This window comes from Nesoenas mayeri, assembly GCF_963082525.1.
Source record: "Nesoenas mayeri genome assembly, chromosome: 9".
NCBI lineage: Eukaryota > Metazoa > Chordata > Aves > Columbiformes > Columbidae > Nesoenas > Nesoenas mayeri.
The window spans coordinates 18,832,850-18,851,235 of NC_137557.1; the positions used below are offsets into that span (position 1 = coordinate 18,832,850).

The 18,386-nt window shown below is 40.2% G+C and overlaps 2 protein-coding genes across 5 annotated transcripts in view; one reads left to right on the plus strand and one right to left on the minus strand.

The window, feature by feature from the left end:
- The window catches only part of LIMS2 (LIM zinc finger domain containing 2), a 33,383-nt gene that overhangs the window by 4,107 nt on the left and 10,890 nt on the right, over nt 1-18,386 (minus strand). For 3 of the 4 annotated variants that reach the window (XM_080349516.1, XM_080349515.1, XM_080349517.1), the window contains exons 2-9: nt 14,476-14,635; nt 13,592-13,658; nt 13,173-13,293; nt 3,709-3,858; nt 2,732-2,882; nt 1,562-1,654; nt 637-685; nt 375-450 (exon numbers count right to left, since the gene is read on the minus strand). In XM_080349516.1, the coding sequence (XP_080205642.1) occupies nt 375-450; nt 637-685; nt 1,562-1,654; nt 2,732-2,882; nt 3,709-3,858; nt 13,173-13,293; nt 13,592-13,658; nt 14,476-14,631 (863 nt within the window). In that variant the 5' untranslated portion in view covers nt 14,632-14,635. Of the gene's footprint in view, nt 1-374; nt 451-636; nt 686-1,561; nt 1,655-2,731; nt 2,883-3,708; nt 3,859-12,011; nt 12,035-13,172; nt 13,294-13,591; nt 13,659-14,475; nt 14,636-18,386 lie in introns of those variants that run through there. The other variant, XM_080349518.1, reaches the window with a different exon arrangement.
- GPR17 (G protein-coupled receptor 17) lies at nt 5,898-11,039 on the plus strand (the record flags this gene model as incomplete). The annotated part of the gene is made up of 2 exons (XM_080349869.1): nt 5,898-6,018; nt 9,967-11,039. The coding sequence occupies exon 2, from the start codon at nt 10,005-10,007 to the stop codon at nt 11,037-11,039; it is 1,035 nt and encodes a 344-aa protein (XP_080205995.1). The 5' UTR covers nt 5,898-6,018; nt 9,967-10,004.

Genomic DNA, 18,386 nt, shown 5'->3' on the forward strand with positions numbered 1-18,386 from the left:
TTCTTTCAAAATAATCTATGTAATTGCAAATACTGTCATTGAGGGGAGCATCCAGACTAAGGAGACATGGAAGCTGCAGGTGTTTCAGGACAGGCAGTTACTGGAAGTTTAGAGCCTTCCATCCACACTGCTGAATGAGTCCTCCTCTTACCCAACCTTCTTACAGAATAGATTAATGAAAGGAAATAAATTAGAGAGGATGATGAGTCCCAGCTCCCTTTCAGTTCTGAAATCAGTGCAATGACAAGCACCTGCTCCCACAGCGAAAAGGTGTATCACCCCTCAGAGGGGCCTTGGCTCACAGCTCCTCCCAGCTGACACCCTGCCTTAGGGACAAATTTCTCATGTACTCCAAAATATAAACACTGACTTACTTCAGTGTAAGCTTGATGTTGCAGGTGGAGCACGAGAAGCAATTCACACACCAGGCTTTGTTAAGAGCTGATACCACTGCAAAAGCAAAAGCACAAAATAAGAGGAAACTGCTGAATTATTTGAATTCAGATTTGTATCCAAATTCAAATGAGGCCAGATGTGAAAAGAAACACTGGTGCCTTGCAACTGTGGGACTGCAACAGCTGCACTAACAAATGGAACAAGGACAGCAACCCAAACCAAGGAGAGAACAAATCTTACCATCTCCCTCTATCACGTGGCTGCAGTTGTAGCAGACATCTCCAAAGAGCTGCGCAGCGAAAGAAATGAGAACAGGAACTCATGTTACTGACTACTCATGCTCCCCAAATTACACAGCTGGTGTGAACATTAAATCCTAACAATCAAAGAATTCCCAGACACTGCAGTGGCCCCCAAATATGCCAATTTAAGTCTTATGAATAAATTCTCATACACTTGCCAAATAGTCTATGTTCCTTTGGATCTCATACCACTAATACTACAAAACCTTTTTTGTTGATGCCTCACACTCTACCACTGTTATGTGATCTTAAAGTCCTGTACACGTGACAATTTAGAGAAAAGAGAATTGGTAGAGTAGGATGCTTACTGTAGACAAACATCTCCTGATGCTTAACTATAAACATCAAAAGAAAACTTTGAGCTACTTTCAAAGCAGTAACACTTACCTCTTACAAAAGCAACTAATTTATCTGACAGAAGAAAACACCAAACTCATAACTGTTAAGTAGTCATACAGCAAAAAATGGTTTTGATTGGCTTTTGAAATATACTTTTCTACTGCCTTATACAGCACAACATTTATCTCGGGCCCATAGAAGCAAGTAATTATCAAAGAAGTCCACACAAATAGTTTTTTAGTAGAATTACAGGGATTTTAATGACAACCCATGGTCAGTGTTTTTTCTGTCAATGGCACAAAGAAATATCAATATCCCCAAGACATTTCCATTCTGCTTTCAGCATCACTTTTCACATCTACCATAAAAAACTACTCTTTCTGTTAAATCTCACTAATTTCTATATACTGCATTGCCTCTACAAATTCACATTACGCAAAATCTGCATAGCTTTGCACATGTAAAATGCAAAAAAGCATTTGCCAGTCAGAGCAAGTACCTATAGTACAGATGGCAGAATTTACCTGGTTATAGTGAGTTTCACAATAAGCCAGTCCTTTTTTCTCATAGTGTCGGTGCCCCAAGAAAGGCTTCTCGCATTTGGCACAAACAAAATGCTGTAAAAGAAAAGACATTAAGTGGCAGACAAAGCGACTTTTCCATCACCAGGAAAAAACTTGCATGGCTACAAATCATGGCTAAATATGAGACACTTAATCACAGAGTGGTTTGGGTTAGAAGGGACCTTGAAGCTCATCTAGTTCCACCTCCTGCCATGGACAGGGACACCTTCCACCAGACCAGGTTGCTCAGAACCCTGTCCAGCCTGGCCCTGAACGCAGCCAGGGATGGGGCAGCCACAGCTTCTCTCAGCCTGTGCCAGGGCCTCTCCACTAGCATGGGGAAGAATTTCTTCCTAATATCTCACCTAAATCTGCCCTCTTTCAGTTTAAAACTGTCACCCCTTAATGCTTTAATGAAACCCAGACAGGAAAATCTTTATGGAGGTAAAGGAGGAAATATCTGGTCTACTATGGTAATTAAGTATTGTATTAAAGAGAGGTAAAAGACCTGCTGAAAGTGCAATCATCTTGTGTCTATACTGACAGACTTGCAGACTATTATCTTGCTTGACGCAGAGAAGAGGAACAGGAACATAAAACATGGTTGGTATGAATGCACTTCAAATGAGCAGCACCATCTCTCTCAGTTCAAACCCTAGGAGGCTTACATTACTAAAAATATAAATCGCTAAAAAACTTCAGAGCAAGCTGTGATGACCCAGCTGAAAGTTATAGAAACAATGAGATGAAAAGGCTTAAAAAGCAAGAATTGCACCAGCTCTACCTACATTACAAATTCTCACACTGTTATTAACCTGTTAACTGGGTCGGAGAAGATATATCTAAGTACATCAATGTAAATATGTACATTTATTAGTAAGTAAACGCTGTTCAGTAAACCACATTCTGCAAGAATCTTTACAATAAAACTCAGGCATTTTAAAATTAGTTATTACTGTTGTGAAAGCACAGATTTCTTAGGCAACCCTGGTGACAACCTGATATATAAGCAACTGGTTTTTGTCTGAATTCAGATATTACAGATGCCACAAATGTCTACAGCTTCCAACTAGCACAAGTCCTCTTCCAAAACGGCTCCTGAAGGAAGTTTCAGGTTCAGAGCGGCCTCACCTCAACATGCCATTGCTTTCCCAGAGCGTTGACGACTCGTCCCTCAATGGGCCTGCGACAAGCTCCACAGATGGGGATTCCCATCTTGTCGTGGCAGGGCAGGCAGTACAGCTCTCCCTTCAGCTCCCGGGCCTCAGCAGTCAGCTCCTTCCTGAAAACACAAACACAACCTTGGACTAAGAACACCACATGAAGCTCTTTAATGCTCGAGATGAAGTTTTGGATGACTAAACTTGAAAGTTAACATACTTCAGCAACATTCTTCCTACAAATAGAGAGTCATTCAACTAAGCTGGTGAAATACAGTTGTTGTCAACTCATCTTTCTCAAATTGCCTTCTCAGTTCGCCAGACAAGAGAACATACATGGAACATTATGTCCTCATCTAGATACTCTGGCAGAAATATGAGGCGCGCTTATATGGAACAATGTACTGTCATGCAAAGACTCCTGCTATCTTTGAAAGGGATTGCTCAGGTACAAGGACCATCCTAGTAGTGCTCAGCATGGAGCCATTTACTTTATTCTTCAGCACTGTTATGCATTCTAGGGCAGTACTGTGCTCCAGATATGCTGCCTTCATGGTAACTAAGGTCAGAGAGGTATCAGCATGGGGATGGGCTGTGCCAGAAGACTGACACAGCTCACCAAGTCACCTTTTTTTCTACCCAGGAACACAAAATGAAACTATTCTGGATAGCCTGGCAACAGCTATCTTTGGACAACACTATTGTAATCTGCATACAGCCTTTGAGCTATGTTCACACCAAGGAACTGTTTTCATTTTCTGTATAAAATAGTGTCATTCAAGTTCAGGATGAAAGAACACTGAATGGCAAAATAAAACTAAAGTTCCTATAGGCTTTCCAAATTGATTTCAATGCTTCCTCATACAATTTCTGTTTGTTCAACAAGGTGAAGGCAGCAAAGTTTAGGCCTTGGAAAGAGCTGTCACAGTTTAGAACACGAGAACATACCCACAGTGGGTGCAGTTGAAGTGATCGGCATGGTAGGAATCATTCCTAAACATCAGAGGCTGCTCATCAATTATCAGGTGGCACTTTTGACAGATGTACTTGCCCAGTCCCTTAGCTTTTTCACGGTTATGGCATGGCCTGCACAAATGCCTAGTTGAACAAAGGGAAGAAAGGAAAAAATTAAGAAATTTTTTCTCCTAAAACAATATATATTGCATCCTGTAAGATGCACTTCACGTAGCAGAAATGTCTTCTGAGCTCAGACTAACTATCATTTAGTTCGGTACCCTGTCTTTCACCAGTTGCACAGAAAAGAATATGCGGATAGAGCAGTCACAGAGTATTTCTGTAGTATACTCCAACATTCACTGATTCATAACCCATCAAGAATATCACCCCGTCATTCTTCTAGGTATCCTTTCCAGTTCTTCTAGATCCTTTTTGAGAGGTGAGCAAGGAAAAGTGGCAACACCATCTCTCTGTTAAAACTATGGGATCCAGACATAACAGAGGCATTACAGTACCAGGGGCAGGGGTTAAGAAGAGAGAATAAAAACTATTAAACCAAAGCACATTGCTCAAATGCCTTTACCATGTCTGGATTCCTTAGTCTTCAATAGCTAGGACAACAAGAGACCATTGAATCCTAGCTCTTCTGCTTGCAAATTCCTTTTAGTCCTAAGTTAAAGAAAATACAGAATTATGCGATTTTGCAATTTTATGTGGTAAAAGTAACTGTGTTCCTATCACACAGAATCTTGAGTTGGAAAGGACCCAGAAGGATCATAGAGTCCAACTCCCTGATCCTCACAGCATGACCTGAAACTAAACCATATGACTTGTTCTAGAACATATTACAAGTACAGTCCTAAACAGGCAGATAAATCAGATTTCTGGTAGAAAAATTTGGGCAATGGCATAAAAAACTTTTGTGAAGGGTGATAGAATCCACCATTTTTATCCCAATATTTAGGAGTTCTGAGGCAAAGCTGTTCAGTTACTTGCCTATTACCTGCCCCTCTAGCTGCAACACTGCAGGCTGAGAAGAATTTATGATAAACCAAAAATGACAGAGGAATTATTTCTGTGGCTTTCTTTGTGACAAAACAGCCTGCTTAATTCCTTTCATTATATCACTATGTGAAACACTCGCTGAGATTTACAGGTCATTCTCAAAAGACACCAGACAAAAGGGAAAGTTCCAATGGAAAGGGTAGCTTCACGGCTGAAGTCGGGGTCTCTTTGCAAGGCCCCTTCCAAAATTCTGGTGAAATGAATCACTTATCCCCGTTTTACAGATCTAAGGGTAAGAATACAACACAGATGTTGTTGTGAGACCTCAAACATTTATGACCTTCAGTTGGCAGGCGCCTGTCTAAGTGCTAAGTATCATTATTATTCTCTCCAAATCTGAGTCCTCCTGTCAGCAAGTGTCTCTCTCCAGGGCTGGAACTACTGTCTGCCCAGACGGAGTCCAGAAAAAGCAGACAGCACCCCATTATAAGGAAACATGCAGCTGTGCTCATCTCAGCATAAAGGCATCAATTTTATTCGGCACTGTCAAATGCAGAGTAATTATACGGGGCAGGACATAGGGACCCTGAAGCAAGTGTCCTGAAAGAGACCCCTCTCATTCAGCTGAATAAGAAGCCTTGAGCCATTTGCACTGATAAACCATTATCAATCCCTCTCCGCTCACAAACCCTCTGCCGACCCATAGACCCTCCTCTATTGCAGGCAAAGGGAAGTGTTGGACAGGCTAAGCTGTTACCATAGCAGCCACCCCTCTCCCTCTCCCCACTCCCACCATTATGGAATTATCCTATTCTGAAATGTCCTGTTGTGTCTATTAATACCAGAGTTCCTCCAAACAATGCTTCTCTCCACCCTCCTAAAATAATCAGGGGACTCCAAGAAGTCTGTGTTCACGGCTGGGAGTTCAGTAGCAGCCTTTAGTAAGCACCATGAACACTGGAATATTCATACAGTATATTCATATCTGTAACAGCAGCAGCAGCCCCTGTGCCAAGGGCTCAGCTGGGATGAAGACAGCTCTTCAGTGCTGGAGTGTCCTCTCCCCTGCGCTGCTGTGTGACTGAGCTGATAATGCGCTATCAGAGCTGGAAGGACACTATATAGAGGGGCTCCCCTCTCCGTGCTCAGCAACTCTGCAACTGTGTGCTCTTTTGGGATCATCTCGCTGTTTTCACCGTTGCTGCTTCTATTTGGTTTGCTGTCATCAGAGGGAGTTCCTTGAGATCTTCCCCAAACGGACCCTACACTCCACCCATAGGACTTCACTGTAAAGAGGTAAGAGACAAACTTCTGTTAGCAGAATAAGGAAAGAGCTTTCCTAGTGGCATTACTTTGAGTTGGTGTCAGTGAGGTAGAAAAACACACACAGAGGTGGATGAATATAATGGAAGTGCTAGAAGCTAAGAACTAGCAGCATTTTTTGATCTTCAAAAAATAATTTCCCCATTCTTCTTTACATCACTCCTCATAAACATTAAAGTTTTCAAACTTAATTGTACCTAATGTACAACTGACAGTATGTCCAGTGCTCTCTGATGCTGCTTCGAAGCTCACAAGAAACAAGTATTTCAGCTGAAGGGTGGGAGGCTCAGCAGGGAGTGATTTTCAGGAGAACAATTTCAGTCAGAAGTGGACTGTTTCTAATGAAGAGTCCTTTCAGTGAAAGATAGGAAATACTCCCATTTGATGAGACACTCACATTTCACAGGACACTATAACCATAACAAAACACCCCACAAACTAGCATATTCCCAAAGCAGACACTGCTCTAGCTGAGAGCAAGAATAAGAACATCCAAAATCCACCAGAAACCCTAAAATACGCTTCAGTTTACCTGCGTTATAACAAAACCTTGAAATCAACTAGGTAACTAACTTACGATGAGATAAATATTTCTTCTGCTTATTAATCTTTTCAATCTTTCAATCTGCTTATTAATCTTTTCATTAATGGTAGGTAGAGCATCTGCTGAAAGGGTAATCAGGTTGTTTCTACCCTGACAGCCTTGTTGATTGTTATCTTGCTTGTTTCTGAGTAGAAAAGAAACAGGGCATGAAATACGGCCAGTGTGCAGGCATTTCAAATGAGAGGTGACAGCCCCATTCCACTGCAGCACTGAGAGGCCCAGGATAATGGCTCACTGCAGAATAGTGCTCTGTTTAGCAATACATAAATCACTAAATATTCGCACAACACCAAGAGTGCAATCCAAGCGGAAATTATTGCACAATGAGCCAGACTCCTAAAGGAGTTTTCTGTCTGGAATCAAAGCCTCTTACACCATATAGCTTAGCACAAATACACATTCCAGGTCATTTGGGAAGGTTTCTAGTTTACTCCCAGCATTCACAGAGACTAGTACAAGCAAATTCCTAGGACTTTGAGTGCTTTTTGCTAAGCATAACAAACCCAAAAGAAAGAAAAAACTAAAAATGAAACATATTTATTTTAAATTGATATGATAAAACCTGGCAAAACAGACACAGAGCTGTAAACAGCAAAAGGCTTTCCACACTGCCTATAATTACAAATATACCAAGAACTATTACTTTTGAAAAGCTGTAGCATTTCGTTGAAAACACTCCAATTCTAAAAATAAGCTCAACAATTAACTCTAGTGACACATCAGATATTTTCCTAACCCGCTATAGCGCAAATTTCATGTCAACAAACAAATCGAAAAGAAAATAAAAAACTTTATTTAAATTCTCTTCTAATTTAAAACCTAAGCAAAATTATAAAGAGCCTCGCTTCTCTTTTCTACCATTCCTGACTAGGCATTGAAAAATACTACCCTCCACCTTCCTCTAAAAAGTAAATTAGGTAACAGCAGCTCTCCTATGAAGGCACTCATGTGAAAAGGCTGAAATTATTTCCATTTTATCACTAGCTCTAGGCCTCCTCCTTCCTGACACTGACATATGGGCTTCTAGGTAGGTCTGGCATTCTCCTTTCTACTCCACCCCACTGTATTTTGCAGTGAAAGCGTGTCTAGAGAGAAACCAATGGCTGACTCAGTTCTGCCATCAGTGAGGACAAAATTCTCGACTTTCAAGTCCTGACTGTTCCAGGTCTGGCACTAACACTCAGCTGAACCTGAATCCCAAAGATCCTCCTCAGGAAATCAGCTCAAATAGAATGCGTTCACTGCATCATGCTGCTACATCCACAGTAGTTAGCTTGTAAACAGGGAAAAAGTGCTTTCTGCTTCACTCCTGAACTGATTTAAATCATTATCAATAAGACAAGAGACATCCCTCGCTGTTTCATTAGACAGTCCTTGCTGCTTCTTTTTCAGCTGGTCCAGCTTTCTCGGTGGTGTTGCAACCATGTATATAGTAATGCTTTAGCCATCAGACCACCCAATCACTAGCAGGTGTGTGTATATAAAGATCACCCAATTTCATTTTTTGCAGATGAAAAGCATATTTAAACAAAATGCCTGGCACAAAAAAAACGCTACCTAGCCTTCAGATGACATGTCCCATTGTAAATTAACAGCCAGCAAAAAGGCACAGTCTCATCACATATCTCCTTTGGTGTCCGATAGAAGAATACATACTTAAACTAATTCCATCCAGGGACAACAAGTATTTGAGCACTCAACATTACTGTCACATACAAACTTCAAAATCTTGTGTTCAAAAATGCTTGCAGGTTTTACTCTGTAAGGGACAAATAAACACTGGGAACAAAAACTGAAGGGTCCTCTGCAAACCCTGGAAATTCACACAAAACTGCAACAGGGAATTTTCCTTTTATACATGAAAGCAAGATTTTACATGTATTTTTATAGCTAAAATGTCCCTTGGGAAAAAAGGGCTGTACAATCTTCCTTGCACATGCACTTCTAGTAATACCAAGATAATAATTTGTTGCCATTCATAGGACTATAGAGAAGCACACAGCTCAGACCTGGAGCGGTTTTTGTGCCACAAACATGCGGGGTATTTAGGCAACCCATGGAGGAAGAAGGCCCCTCTGTGGCCATATGAAGAAATTTCAGTTTCTGAATTCCATTCAATCTCCCTGTTGACTTTTGTCTCTTCAACTGTGAACTAAACAGAAGTGGTCCAGTATATTCATCTTTAGCTATTGTAACCTTCTCTCCACCGGAAAGTGATGGCAGTCAAACAAAAGTTGGCAATTACCTTGGAATTTTATTTACATTTTCCAATGTATTGGTCTGTGTTTAATCCCATTTCAGTTTCCCTAATAACCACTAATATTTTTAGACATCTGAATAACCAGTTCTGTTGGGAAGGTGGATGCATTGTGTGATGCCTTGCATCAACTGTCTAATGATCTAAGATTTCAACATACAGCAGAGCTTCTGCCTGAGACTAATATTTTTGCCTAACAACGTCAGCAGCCATCTTAAAATTTTAATCTTGATAGTGGAAAACGGATGTATTCACAGATGTATAGAATTTTAAGGAGAAATGGTCAAGCAGTACAAAACACAGCCGTGAGCGCAATGAAGGGATTGCTGCACATAGCGCAACACCTCTGAGGAATCCAAGAAACAGAGATAGTGCTGGAAACTCAGGCTGCGCGCATTTCCCTACCACCTATAACCACAGAGGAGAAATGTATAAAAAGCCACTTTTTTTTTTAATCCTATTCAGGATGCTGCAGATAACAGAAAAGCAAAGCTAAGCTCAGTTTTACTAAGCTGCTATTTGGAAAAGGGCCTGGATAGGCTTCAGGGGAGTTCAGGCTTTTGAGGGAGGAAGAGAGTTATGCCAGGAGAAGATGAAAGATGCAGGGAAGGATGACACTGTGACAAATGACCTACAGTGTGGGCATTACTAATAATCTATTCAGTGCTTTTTGCTGTTCAAATGAGATGCTGCTACCCATCTGAAAAATTTCCTCCTATATTGGAACTAGATGCGCTTGCCTTAAACACAGGACTTCAGGCTGGAGACAAGCTCATCATCAGCTAGCTTGCTCTTTATGGTGGTTCTTTCAACAGGAATTAATGCTCTGGAAAACCCAGCTGAGCAGGACATTCAGAATTTTAATGTGTTTAAACTCAGACTGACTTTTCATATGAAATACTAATACTAGCAAACAGGAGACATCACTGATTTCCATGTGTGTTTTCTGGGTGGGTGTTTATTTTTGTTTCTTTGGTGTTGGTTTTGTTTGTTTGGTTGTTTTTTTCCCCCTTAAAAAAAACCCAGGATCTTTTGTAACATATTGTCTCAATTCTTTCAGCTTCTTGAGGTTTTATTTCTTCAAAACTGTGGTGAAAAATGAATGGCCCAGCAGACCCCTCAAGTCTATTCTTCAATTGCTCAAATCAATCAACTTTCTCTTTGGAAACATCAGAGCAATGTGGCAAAGAGACACACCTGGAGAACATCCTTTTTGCCACTTTCTACTTCCTGGACTTCATCCTGGCTTTTGTTGGCAATGCCCTGGCTCTTTGGCTCTTCATCCGAGACCAGAAGTCAGGCACACCTGCCAACATTTTCCTGATGCATCTCGCTGTGGCTGACCTGTCCTTCGTGCTGGTACTCCCTACCCGGCTAGTGTACCACTTTTCTGGCAATCACTGGCCATTTGGTGAGATCCCGTGCAGACTCACTGGCTTCCTTTTTTACCTCAACATGTACGCCAGTATCTACTTTCTCATGTGTATCAGCGTCGACCGTTTCCTGGCCATTGTGCACCCTGTGAAGTCCATCAAGCTCCGCAGGTCCCTTTACGCCCATTTGGCATGTGCCTTTCTGTGGGTTATAGTCGGGGTTGCAATGGCACCGCTGCTGCTCAGTGTGCAGACAGTGGAGATGAACAACACGACCATCTGCCTGCAGCTCTACAGAGAAAAGGCATCACGTCATGCTCTCGTGTCCTTAGCAGTGGCATTCACCTTCCCATTTGTTACTACGGTGACCTGCTACTTATTGATCATCAGAAGCCTGAAGAGTGGGAACAGAGTTGAGAAACACTTGAAGGAAAAAGCTATCAAAATGATCATCATGGTCTTGATGATCTTTCTGATTTGCTTTGTACCTTACCATGTCAATCGCTACATTTACATTCTCCACTACAACGGGACCAAAACCTCCTGCGAAACACAGCGTATTCTCGCCCTCAGCAACCGCATCACTTCCTGTCTCACGAGTCTAAATGGTGCCTTTGACCCAGTCATGTATTTTTTTGTGGCTGAGAAATTTCGTGAGGCTTTGTGCAACCTGTTTTGTGTTAAAAAGACCGTAATGTTGCCTCAAACATATGAGGGTAAAACAAATGAAAGCTCACTAAGTGCTAAATCTGAACTGTGAACATGGCTCTTGTCACTGTTTCAATTTAAGAACGACCTATCCCACCAAAATCAGCCGAGAGCACAAATATGCAGCGAGATAGTCTACCCAGAGTCACACTCATCCTGAGGAGGGAAGTTCTGTTATTTTTATGGGACTGCAATTAGCAAGAACCCCTCTGACAACCAAGATCACATGTTCTTGTCTTAATGAAACTGCAAAGTACAGTTCTGCTGACTTCCAAGACATGAAACTGAGGGCTGAACAGTTAGGAATAGAGAAGGGAGCAAAGAGGTTTTCTTTTCCTTATAAAAAAGAACTTAATTTCCAAAGCATTCAGTAACGACTCTTCCTCTGCACAATGCATGCAGCCTACTTTATTTTTTTATATTGTGCCAGCAGTAGAGATCCACTCTTGAGATAGACCTGCCTGATGAAAAGACAGCATACTTGCACATCTTGTTCAAGTCTCCAAATTCAATGTGTTTACACACAATAGACAGAAACTTGGGACTAAATCGTAGCAAGAAAAAAAAAGACCAAAATGCTGCACTGCACCCAACCTGGACTGGAATTAAGATGGGATTTATATTTTCTTCTTCCCAGCATTCAGAGCTGCAGATGAGCACTAAACTTCACACTATCTTTTCCATCTGCCCTGTGCTATTGTCTTAAGGCTGCAAACAGAGGTTGGACAATATTTACAATAATGCCTCTTTCACATAGTTACCCGCAAAACATCAGGTACCCTGGTAACTCTCAAACTAAAGAACAGAAAAGGGCTGTTTAAGAATACTGCTTTTATTTTTACTACCTACTGAATCATAAGAATATGAGGCCAAACAGCAGAAGTGAAGAAATGTAAGCATACGAAGAAGTGAAGTATATTTCGTCCAGAAGAGATTCCTGTCTTTGAGGTGGTTTACAGTTATTTTTTGTGACTTATCTAGCAAGGTTATTAATTCACTACAGATAAAGTAGGGATTATCTTACCTAGCCTCACTGACAGAAACTGCATCCAGTGGAATACATCTGGAAGTGACAGGCAGACCAGGGAAAACCAGGTACAATGAGAAGCAACAAAAAGAACCCAAGAGTTCCCAATAGTATTTATTAGAATACTGCTTCTATGCTATGGAGATAAATATTACAGGAAATCACGTGACAGATTAACTATATTTTTTACATACAGATACATATACACACATCTCTCTCTTCTATTCTTTTGGGAATGAGTTCCTTACCATTTCAGATTTGGTCCGCAAATTATAAAATCAAACATACTTTTATCTTGCTTGAACTGCTTCAATTCTGGCTGATTTCCCAAAACACCCAAGAACACCCCTAGGTGCTATCACAACAGCCCTAAAAGTTAAAATACAAGCTTAGGTGTCAAAAGAAAATCATTTATGCCCAACTTCAAAAACAAAGGCACAGAAGTTGCACACAGGACTGAAGAGAAAAAGGAGCTGAGAGGGCTCCCTGCTGGACAGGGAACTAGTGTATAACCTTCCCTTCTTCACCATTTAGTAGCAAGAACATAAACTCTAGGAAACTACTAGGCTTTGCTCAAGACTTATGAAAGCCTGAAATTAACTATGGATTGTGTGACACTGTCTGCTATCTGCTGGATTGTTTTATTTTCTTATCATGGTATTCTTTTGTACAAGTTCCCTTTTATGTTTTTATCCCTTATTTCTTAATTAAAAGTATTAGTCAACCTTTAGGTCTCATTTTTATATTTCTGTATATAAAATGAATGATTTCTGAAGACCAAGGGAATCACATGCTGAACAGGCTTTGCTGTAATCCTCAAGATATAGCAAGAAGGCCAGGAGAATAACATGATTTCCTGCCCAGCAGCTTACTTGATAAATAGCCTGCCCAGAATTACATAATCCCTTTTTCTCACTTGCTATTCAGCTTTTGCCTGAAATCCCTTTGTTTCCCAGAACCCATACACTAGCTACTAAACTCTGAGTTTCTGCTCTCTATGTGTTTCATTGGATGAAGAACACAGTCTATTCCTTAAAGCTTCCTCCGTACCTTTTCAAGCTTTACTTCTCAGTATACAACCAACCGACCACTCTCAACATCTCACTACTGTATCAATAACACACTGATACAACTTCAAGAGCTCCTGCTCTGTCTTACCTGCCCGCGTTCTTCACAAATCCCAGGTCAGCAAGTACTACATCACAGAGCTCACAGCGGAAACATTCTGGGTGCCAGTTATTGTTCATTGCCTTGATAACACGCCCAATGATGAACTCACCTGCAAGAGGAAAGCAACGCCTTGAGATGCATGACGAAAACAGCTATCAAAAGTTTACTGCCCTTCATAATCCTTCCACTTTAACCCCACAAGAACTATAGTCTAACTTTGAAAAAAACCCCTAACACTTATTCTCCAAATGGGACATCCCAAATCACTGCTGGTATCATGCTTTGTTTCCCTCTAGAGCTCCTTAAAATAACCTCAACAGTCCCAACCCAGGGCTGGAAGTCACTGCAGTGGTGGGAGGCTTGCACAGACCTGTTAACCCACGGTGTTGACATGCACCACATCTTACCACATTCCCCGCAGCAAGGAGCAAACAGCATCTGAAAGTCATGCTCGCAGTACTTCCGACCTTCAAACTGTGAACAAAACAAGAGAGAAGGAGTCTTCATGAATAAATGAATTACATTCTGATAGTTCAGCATGATTTTCCATTGAAATGAAGAATTAGTCAGGGTCATCGAAGTTTTCCAGTTCTAGCTGCCTCCACCTGATTTTAAACTCCTAAGGATTTTTCTTAAAGAAATATCCAGATATGGCTTCAGCCTTATGGTCAATTTGTGTAACAAACATTTAAATCAATAGCAATGCTGCTACAAGACAGTAAAAATCTTGAAGTATCCAAAGTCCTTTTCCTCTAGTTGGCTTTAACTTCATTTTTGTTTTAGTTTTTTTAATAATGTAATTCAGAACTACTCCTCCTACACAAGAGTAGAACTCTAGGCAAATAAGGAACACAGCATGTTTAAAATAATGTGTTATTCAAAATACATTCTCAGATATACTCTGTAAAAATATTTCAGCCTGAATATTTCAACTGAGTTCACCAGTTTCAGTTGCCCAACTGGAAATGTTTGGTACAAAATATCTAAAAGTAAAGACGTGTCCAAGGAAATATTAAGAAACATTTTCTGTATACTTTTTGAAATGCCTTTCACTCTAAGAGTAAGCACACAGGTTTTTATTGTTACTGATGTATATGAAGGAGTATGCAAGAGAAAAAAAAAAAGGAAATTAAGTGGGAAGCCCCTCAAAAAGATAGCATCAAAAGTTTAGGGCTAAGAAATTAAACATGCAAGAAAGATGGAAATTCACCTTTCTGCCAGAATTGTCACATAATTGCTTGCCTTTTAATGGAGATATTTCTGTTCTCTTACATACAGTATGAGATCTCACCTCATAAAAAAGTCCATCTGGGAACTGGCGAAAACACTGAGCACAGACAAAGCAATTTTCATGATAGAGCTCCCCATTGCTGTTCACAATCCTCTCTGCAGGATCAAATCGAGTCTGGCAGCGTTCACATACTGCATTTGCGAGAGCATCAGACATATTACTGGAATAAAGACAAGAGTAAGAACATGAGTGATGTCACAGTCAACCATGAGTATACTCATATCATCCAAGTTTTCCCCAACATCTATGAACACAACATTTCCATTGCTTTAAACTCCCTTTTACATGAAAAAAAAAAAAAAAAGGACCACTGAGTCCATTCAGCATTGACATCAGTTAGAAATAATGTTCTTGCAGCTCCCACGTGGCAGAATGAGCTCATGTAGCAGACATATCTATTGCGCACTTTTGGCTGCTTCACCAGCTTTTCACCTCATTATGTCATCCTGCTAATAGCTCATACCAAATAGCCACAATTTTAAATAAACCAGTAGTTTGTAGAGCAGCAAACACAACGATTCTGACTTCTTGGGATTTCTGGTCTCAGGACATGCACTTCTGAGGATTTTCTGATGTGCAATAAGCACTGATATCCCACTGCAGTCTCTTCTTTACTGTAGGAATTAAGAGGGCATTTCCCTCTCTATCCGGCAGCTTATATACTCAAGGTTCATTGGAAAATAATTATATACAACACCTCTGTCTTCCTGACATATTAGCTGAAACTGTCAAAGGATTAAAAAGGAATGGGAAGAGAGAAGTCTCTCTGATTGGCTTGGCAAATACATCAGCTTCATTTCCTCAGAAAGTGAGGCTAAAAAAACCCAAACCCACATTTGCAAATCATGCAAAGGGTGTTTCCTCTATCTGCCCTAAAATGTAGAACAACTCTAACCTCTTCCACAAAATGTTCACACTTACCATCATGTTAATGTAAATTATTTATATACTAACATAATGTAGTTTTCAAATCATATAGCACATGCCCAAAAAGGGATGAAAAAAACCTGAAGAGTCTCAGTTTTTTGTTGCAATGCAATCTTTCTTTCAACCACTAGACCATCCAATAGTATACAAATTCAATGTTGTTACACTTTTAGACATAGAAAAACAATTCTGTGCCTTCTGGGCACCTTCTAAATTCTGTGATTGGAAAGAGCAGTTTTATAGGTGGGAGATTAAAACATCTCTATCATGTCAAAAATCTCTGAAAAATTTGTGTACTAGTTTTCCTGAAGCATATAACGTATACATAAAATGAAAGGTGGCTTGGTTTTAAAGTCTTCTTTCTTTCGTTTTATATTCAAAGCTACTTTGAACTGAATTTCCACTATTAGTGTTATTCTACGACCTGACATACTCCTGACGCAACAAAACTGTCCAGTGCTTCAGCTGACGGAGCTGCACCACATGTATCACACCTGCAGTCTGTACAAACATGCTACGTTGTGACCTGGAGTAATGGCTTGGTAAAAACAGACTTCCGTTTTCCACTGCAATTCCAAGGGTGGCAAAGACCAAGGGAGCTGGTAATAATTTCAATAACAGAGTACTGATTTAGCAGAAATTTATTACAACTTGTTTCCCTATTGCAGTATGAAGGAGCTTTAAGAAAACAGACACAGACCGGAATTATGGACAAGCAGGAAATCCTGTAATTTCATAAACTAGAGATCACAGGTTAAAGAAACTATTTTATCCTGACAGAGCAGCAAGGGAATATGACAACACAAAACCATCAGTGTTTGTAGCAAAGCCAAGAGACTTAATCGCCTTAGTTTTCAATCACCACTCTTTCAGTTAGATCATGAAAATGTGTACAAGGACTTGAAAATATAATGTCTTCAAGTACTTTTCACTCCTGAAGAATGTGATGCCTGAATTCCAAAAACTTGAGCTAGCCACCAGCCATGGTTAGGAAAGCCTCATGTCAACATCAGTGAAAAAGCTCCTCTGGGTTACGGGAGAAAACGAAGCAAAACTGCGTTTCGGTGAGTCTCATCGTTTCCCACACGACAGCAAGTGTGGCACTCTACACATTAACAACAAAGCACGATCTAAGGTTGTGTTCAGTTTTTTTGCTTTATAAACACAAAATCAACTTTTACAAAATTCTGATTTTCCTCTTCTTTCTCCAAATGCACTTTAACAGTACTCCAGGGAAGGAACAGAAGCCATCACCACCATTATCTTAGTTGTTTGCAAAAGCAAGAGAATATCAAGAGTCTATTTACCATGATGTTGATGTGTGATGATGCCAAAGGTCCATCTCCTAGCTATGGAATTTTGCTCAAGGTATTTCAATACCATTTTAACAGCAGAATATGATACACAGCAAAAAATCATGAATGATTTTGCAAAACAGCACAGAACAAGCCCTTCAAAGACTGGGAAATTGAAAACATTAAAAAAAATTCAAAACGTTTGAGCTAGAAGGACTTGGTTGACACTGACAAGATATAAGTATACAAGTATAAGAAGGATGACCGTGATACAGCCACAGTTGTCCAAGAAATGCCACAACGCAAATGAGCTAATGAGTGTCACTTGTTACTCATGAGAGAAACTATTAGCCCGGGGAAAAATAAAATAAAATAACAAAAGGAAGAACCTGTACACAAAACAACATTTCTCTGCATCAACTATTAATATAAGCCATCTGAACTTTGTTGGAAGCACAAAACAGGAGACAACTAAATCCCACAACAGCTGCTGACCAACATGTCTCCTGTAATACCAACCAGTAGCTGTGGCTCTTTGACCACCATTGCCCAAGTTTTACCTCTCTGCTCTTCTCATGAATGACTTGGTTTCCGTTTTTACTTAATACATTTTATCCTTCTACACTCAAGCTAGAATTTGCTACTTCGGCATTGCCCTTTTAAAGGTATGACCTTTGCATTTATTCAGAAGTTTTACTTTCACGTATACCATAGTTTCACAACTTCTCTCAACTACACAACCGTATGTGCCCTCTTCCTTGTGCAAAACCAAGGTTAAAATTAACCAAGGCTGGAAGGGGGAGGGGGAACAGTTCTAATTCAGAGCAATTTTATGATTCAGTTTACCACACTGCTGCAAAAATGCTTCTGCCAGCAGCATCGGGAGTGGAAAAGCAACACCAAAATCATATTTCTGATGGTGCTGCCAAGAGTTACCATGGAAGTCTGATTTACTGTGTCAATCATAAGATATTTAGACCTGAGCCTTCTCCACAAAGGACAGTCCCCAATATGGAGTGCTTCTTGCATTGCTTGCTCACTTGTTTTTTGCAACTCAGTAACAATACAGAATCTTCCTCTGTTTCAACAATAAGCGGTGACACAAAGACAGGAAAGGCTGTTAAAACATGACGAGCTCAACATCCTGAAGCTATCCTGTCCTGCACAAACCCCAAAAATACCAGCACTCAAACAATGCTTTTTCCCATCTCTCACCATATGTGCTCTATCTTAAACAAATTATCTTTGTCAAAGTATCTAATTTACAGAAACGAGTTACTTACCATTATAATTAGGTGTGAGTTTCTCATGCTTTGACTTTTCAGAATTATTTACTACAAAGTATCAGCACTGCTCTCAAATAAAATTAAATTTTAAAAATTTCCTTCTTTATAAGAAGTGGAAGTTAATTGGGAGACCCACCGGGTGCCACTGGTACCTGTGCTACAGAAAGATTTAAAAGCATTTTACCTTCTTATATCACTAAAGTCAATACGGATCTATCTTCCAAAACCAGTGGTTTCGTATACATTTGGCCTAACAAATGTCAGATCATATTCTCATACGGATTCAGGAAAATTGGTCTGTATTACCACAGGAAAAAAAAAAGGGGGGGGGGGGGGGGTCTACCAGTAGAAGCCAGTGTATGCTGAAGATATCACAATACGATAACATTCACCTAGTAATTTC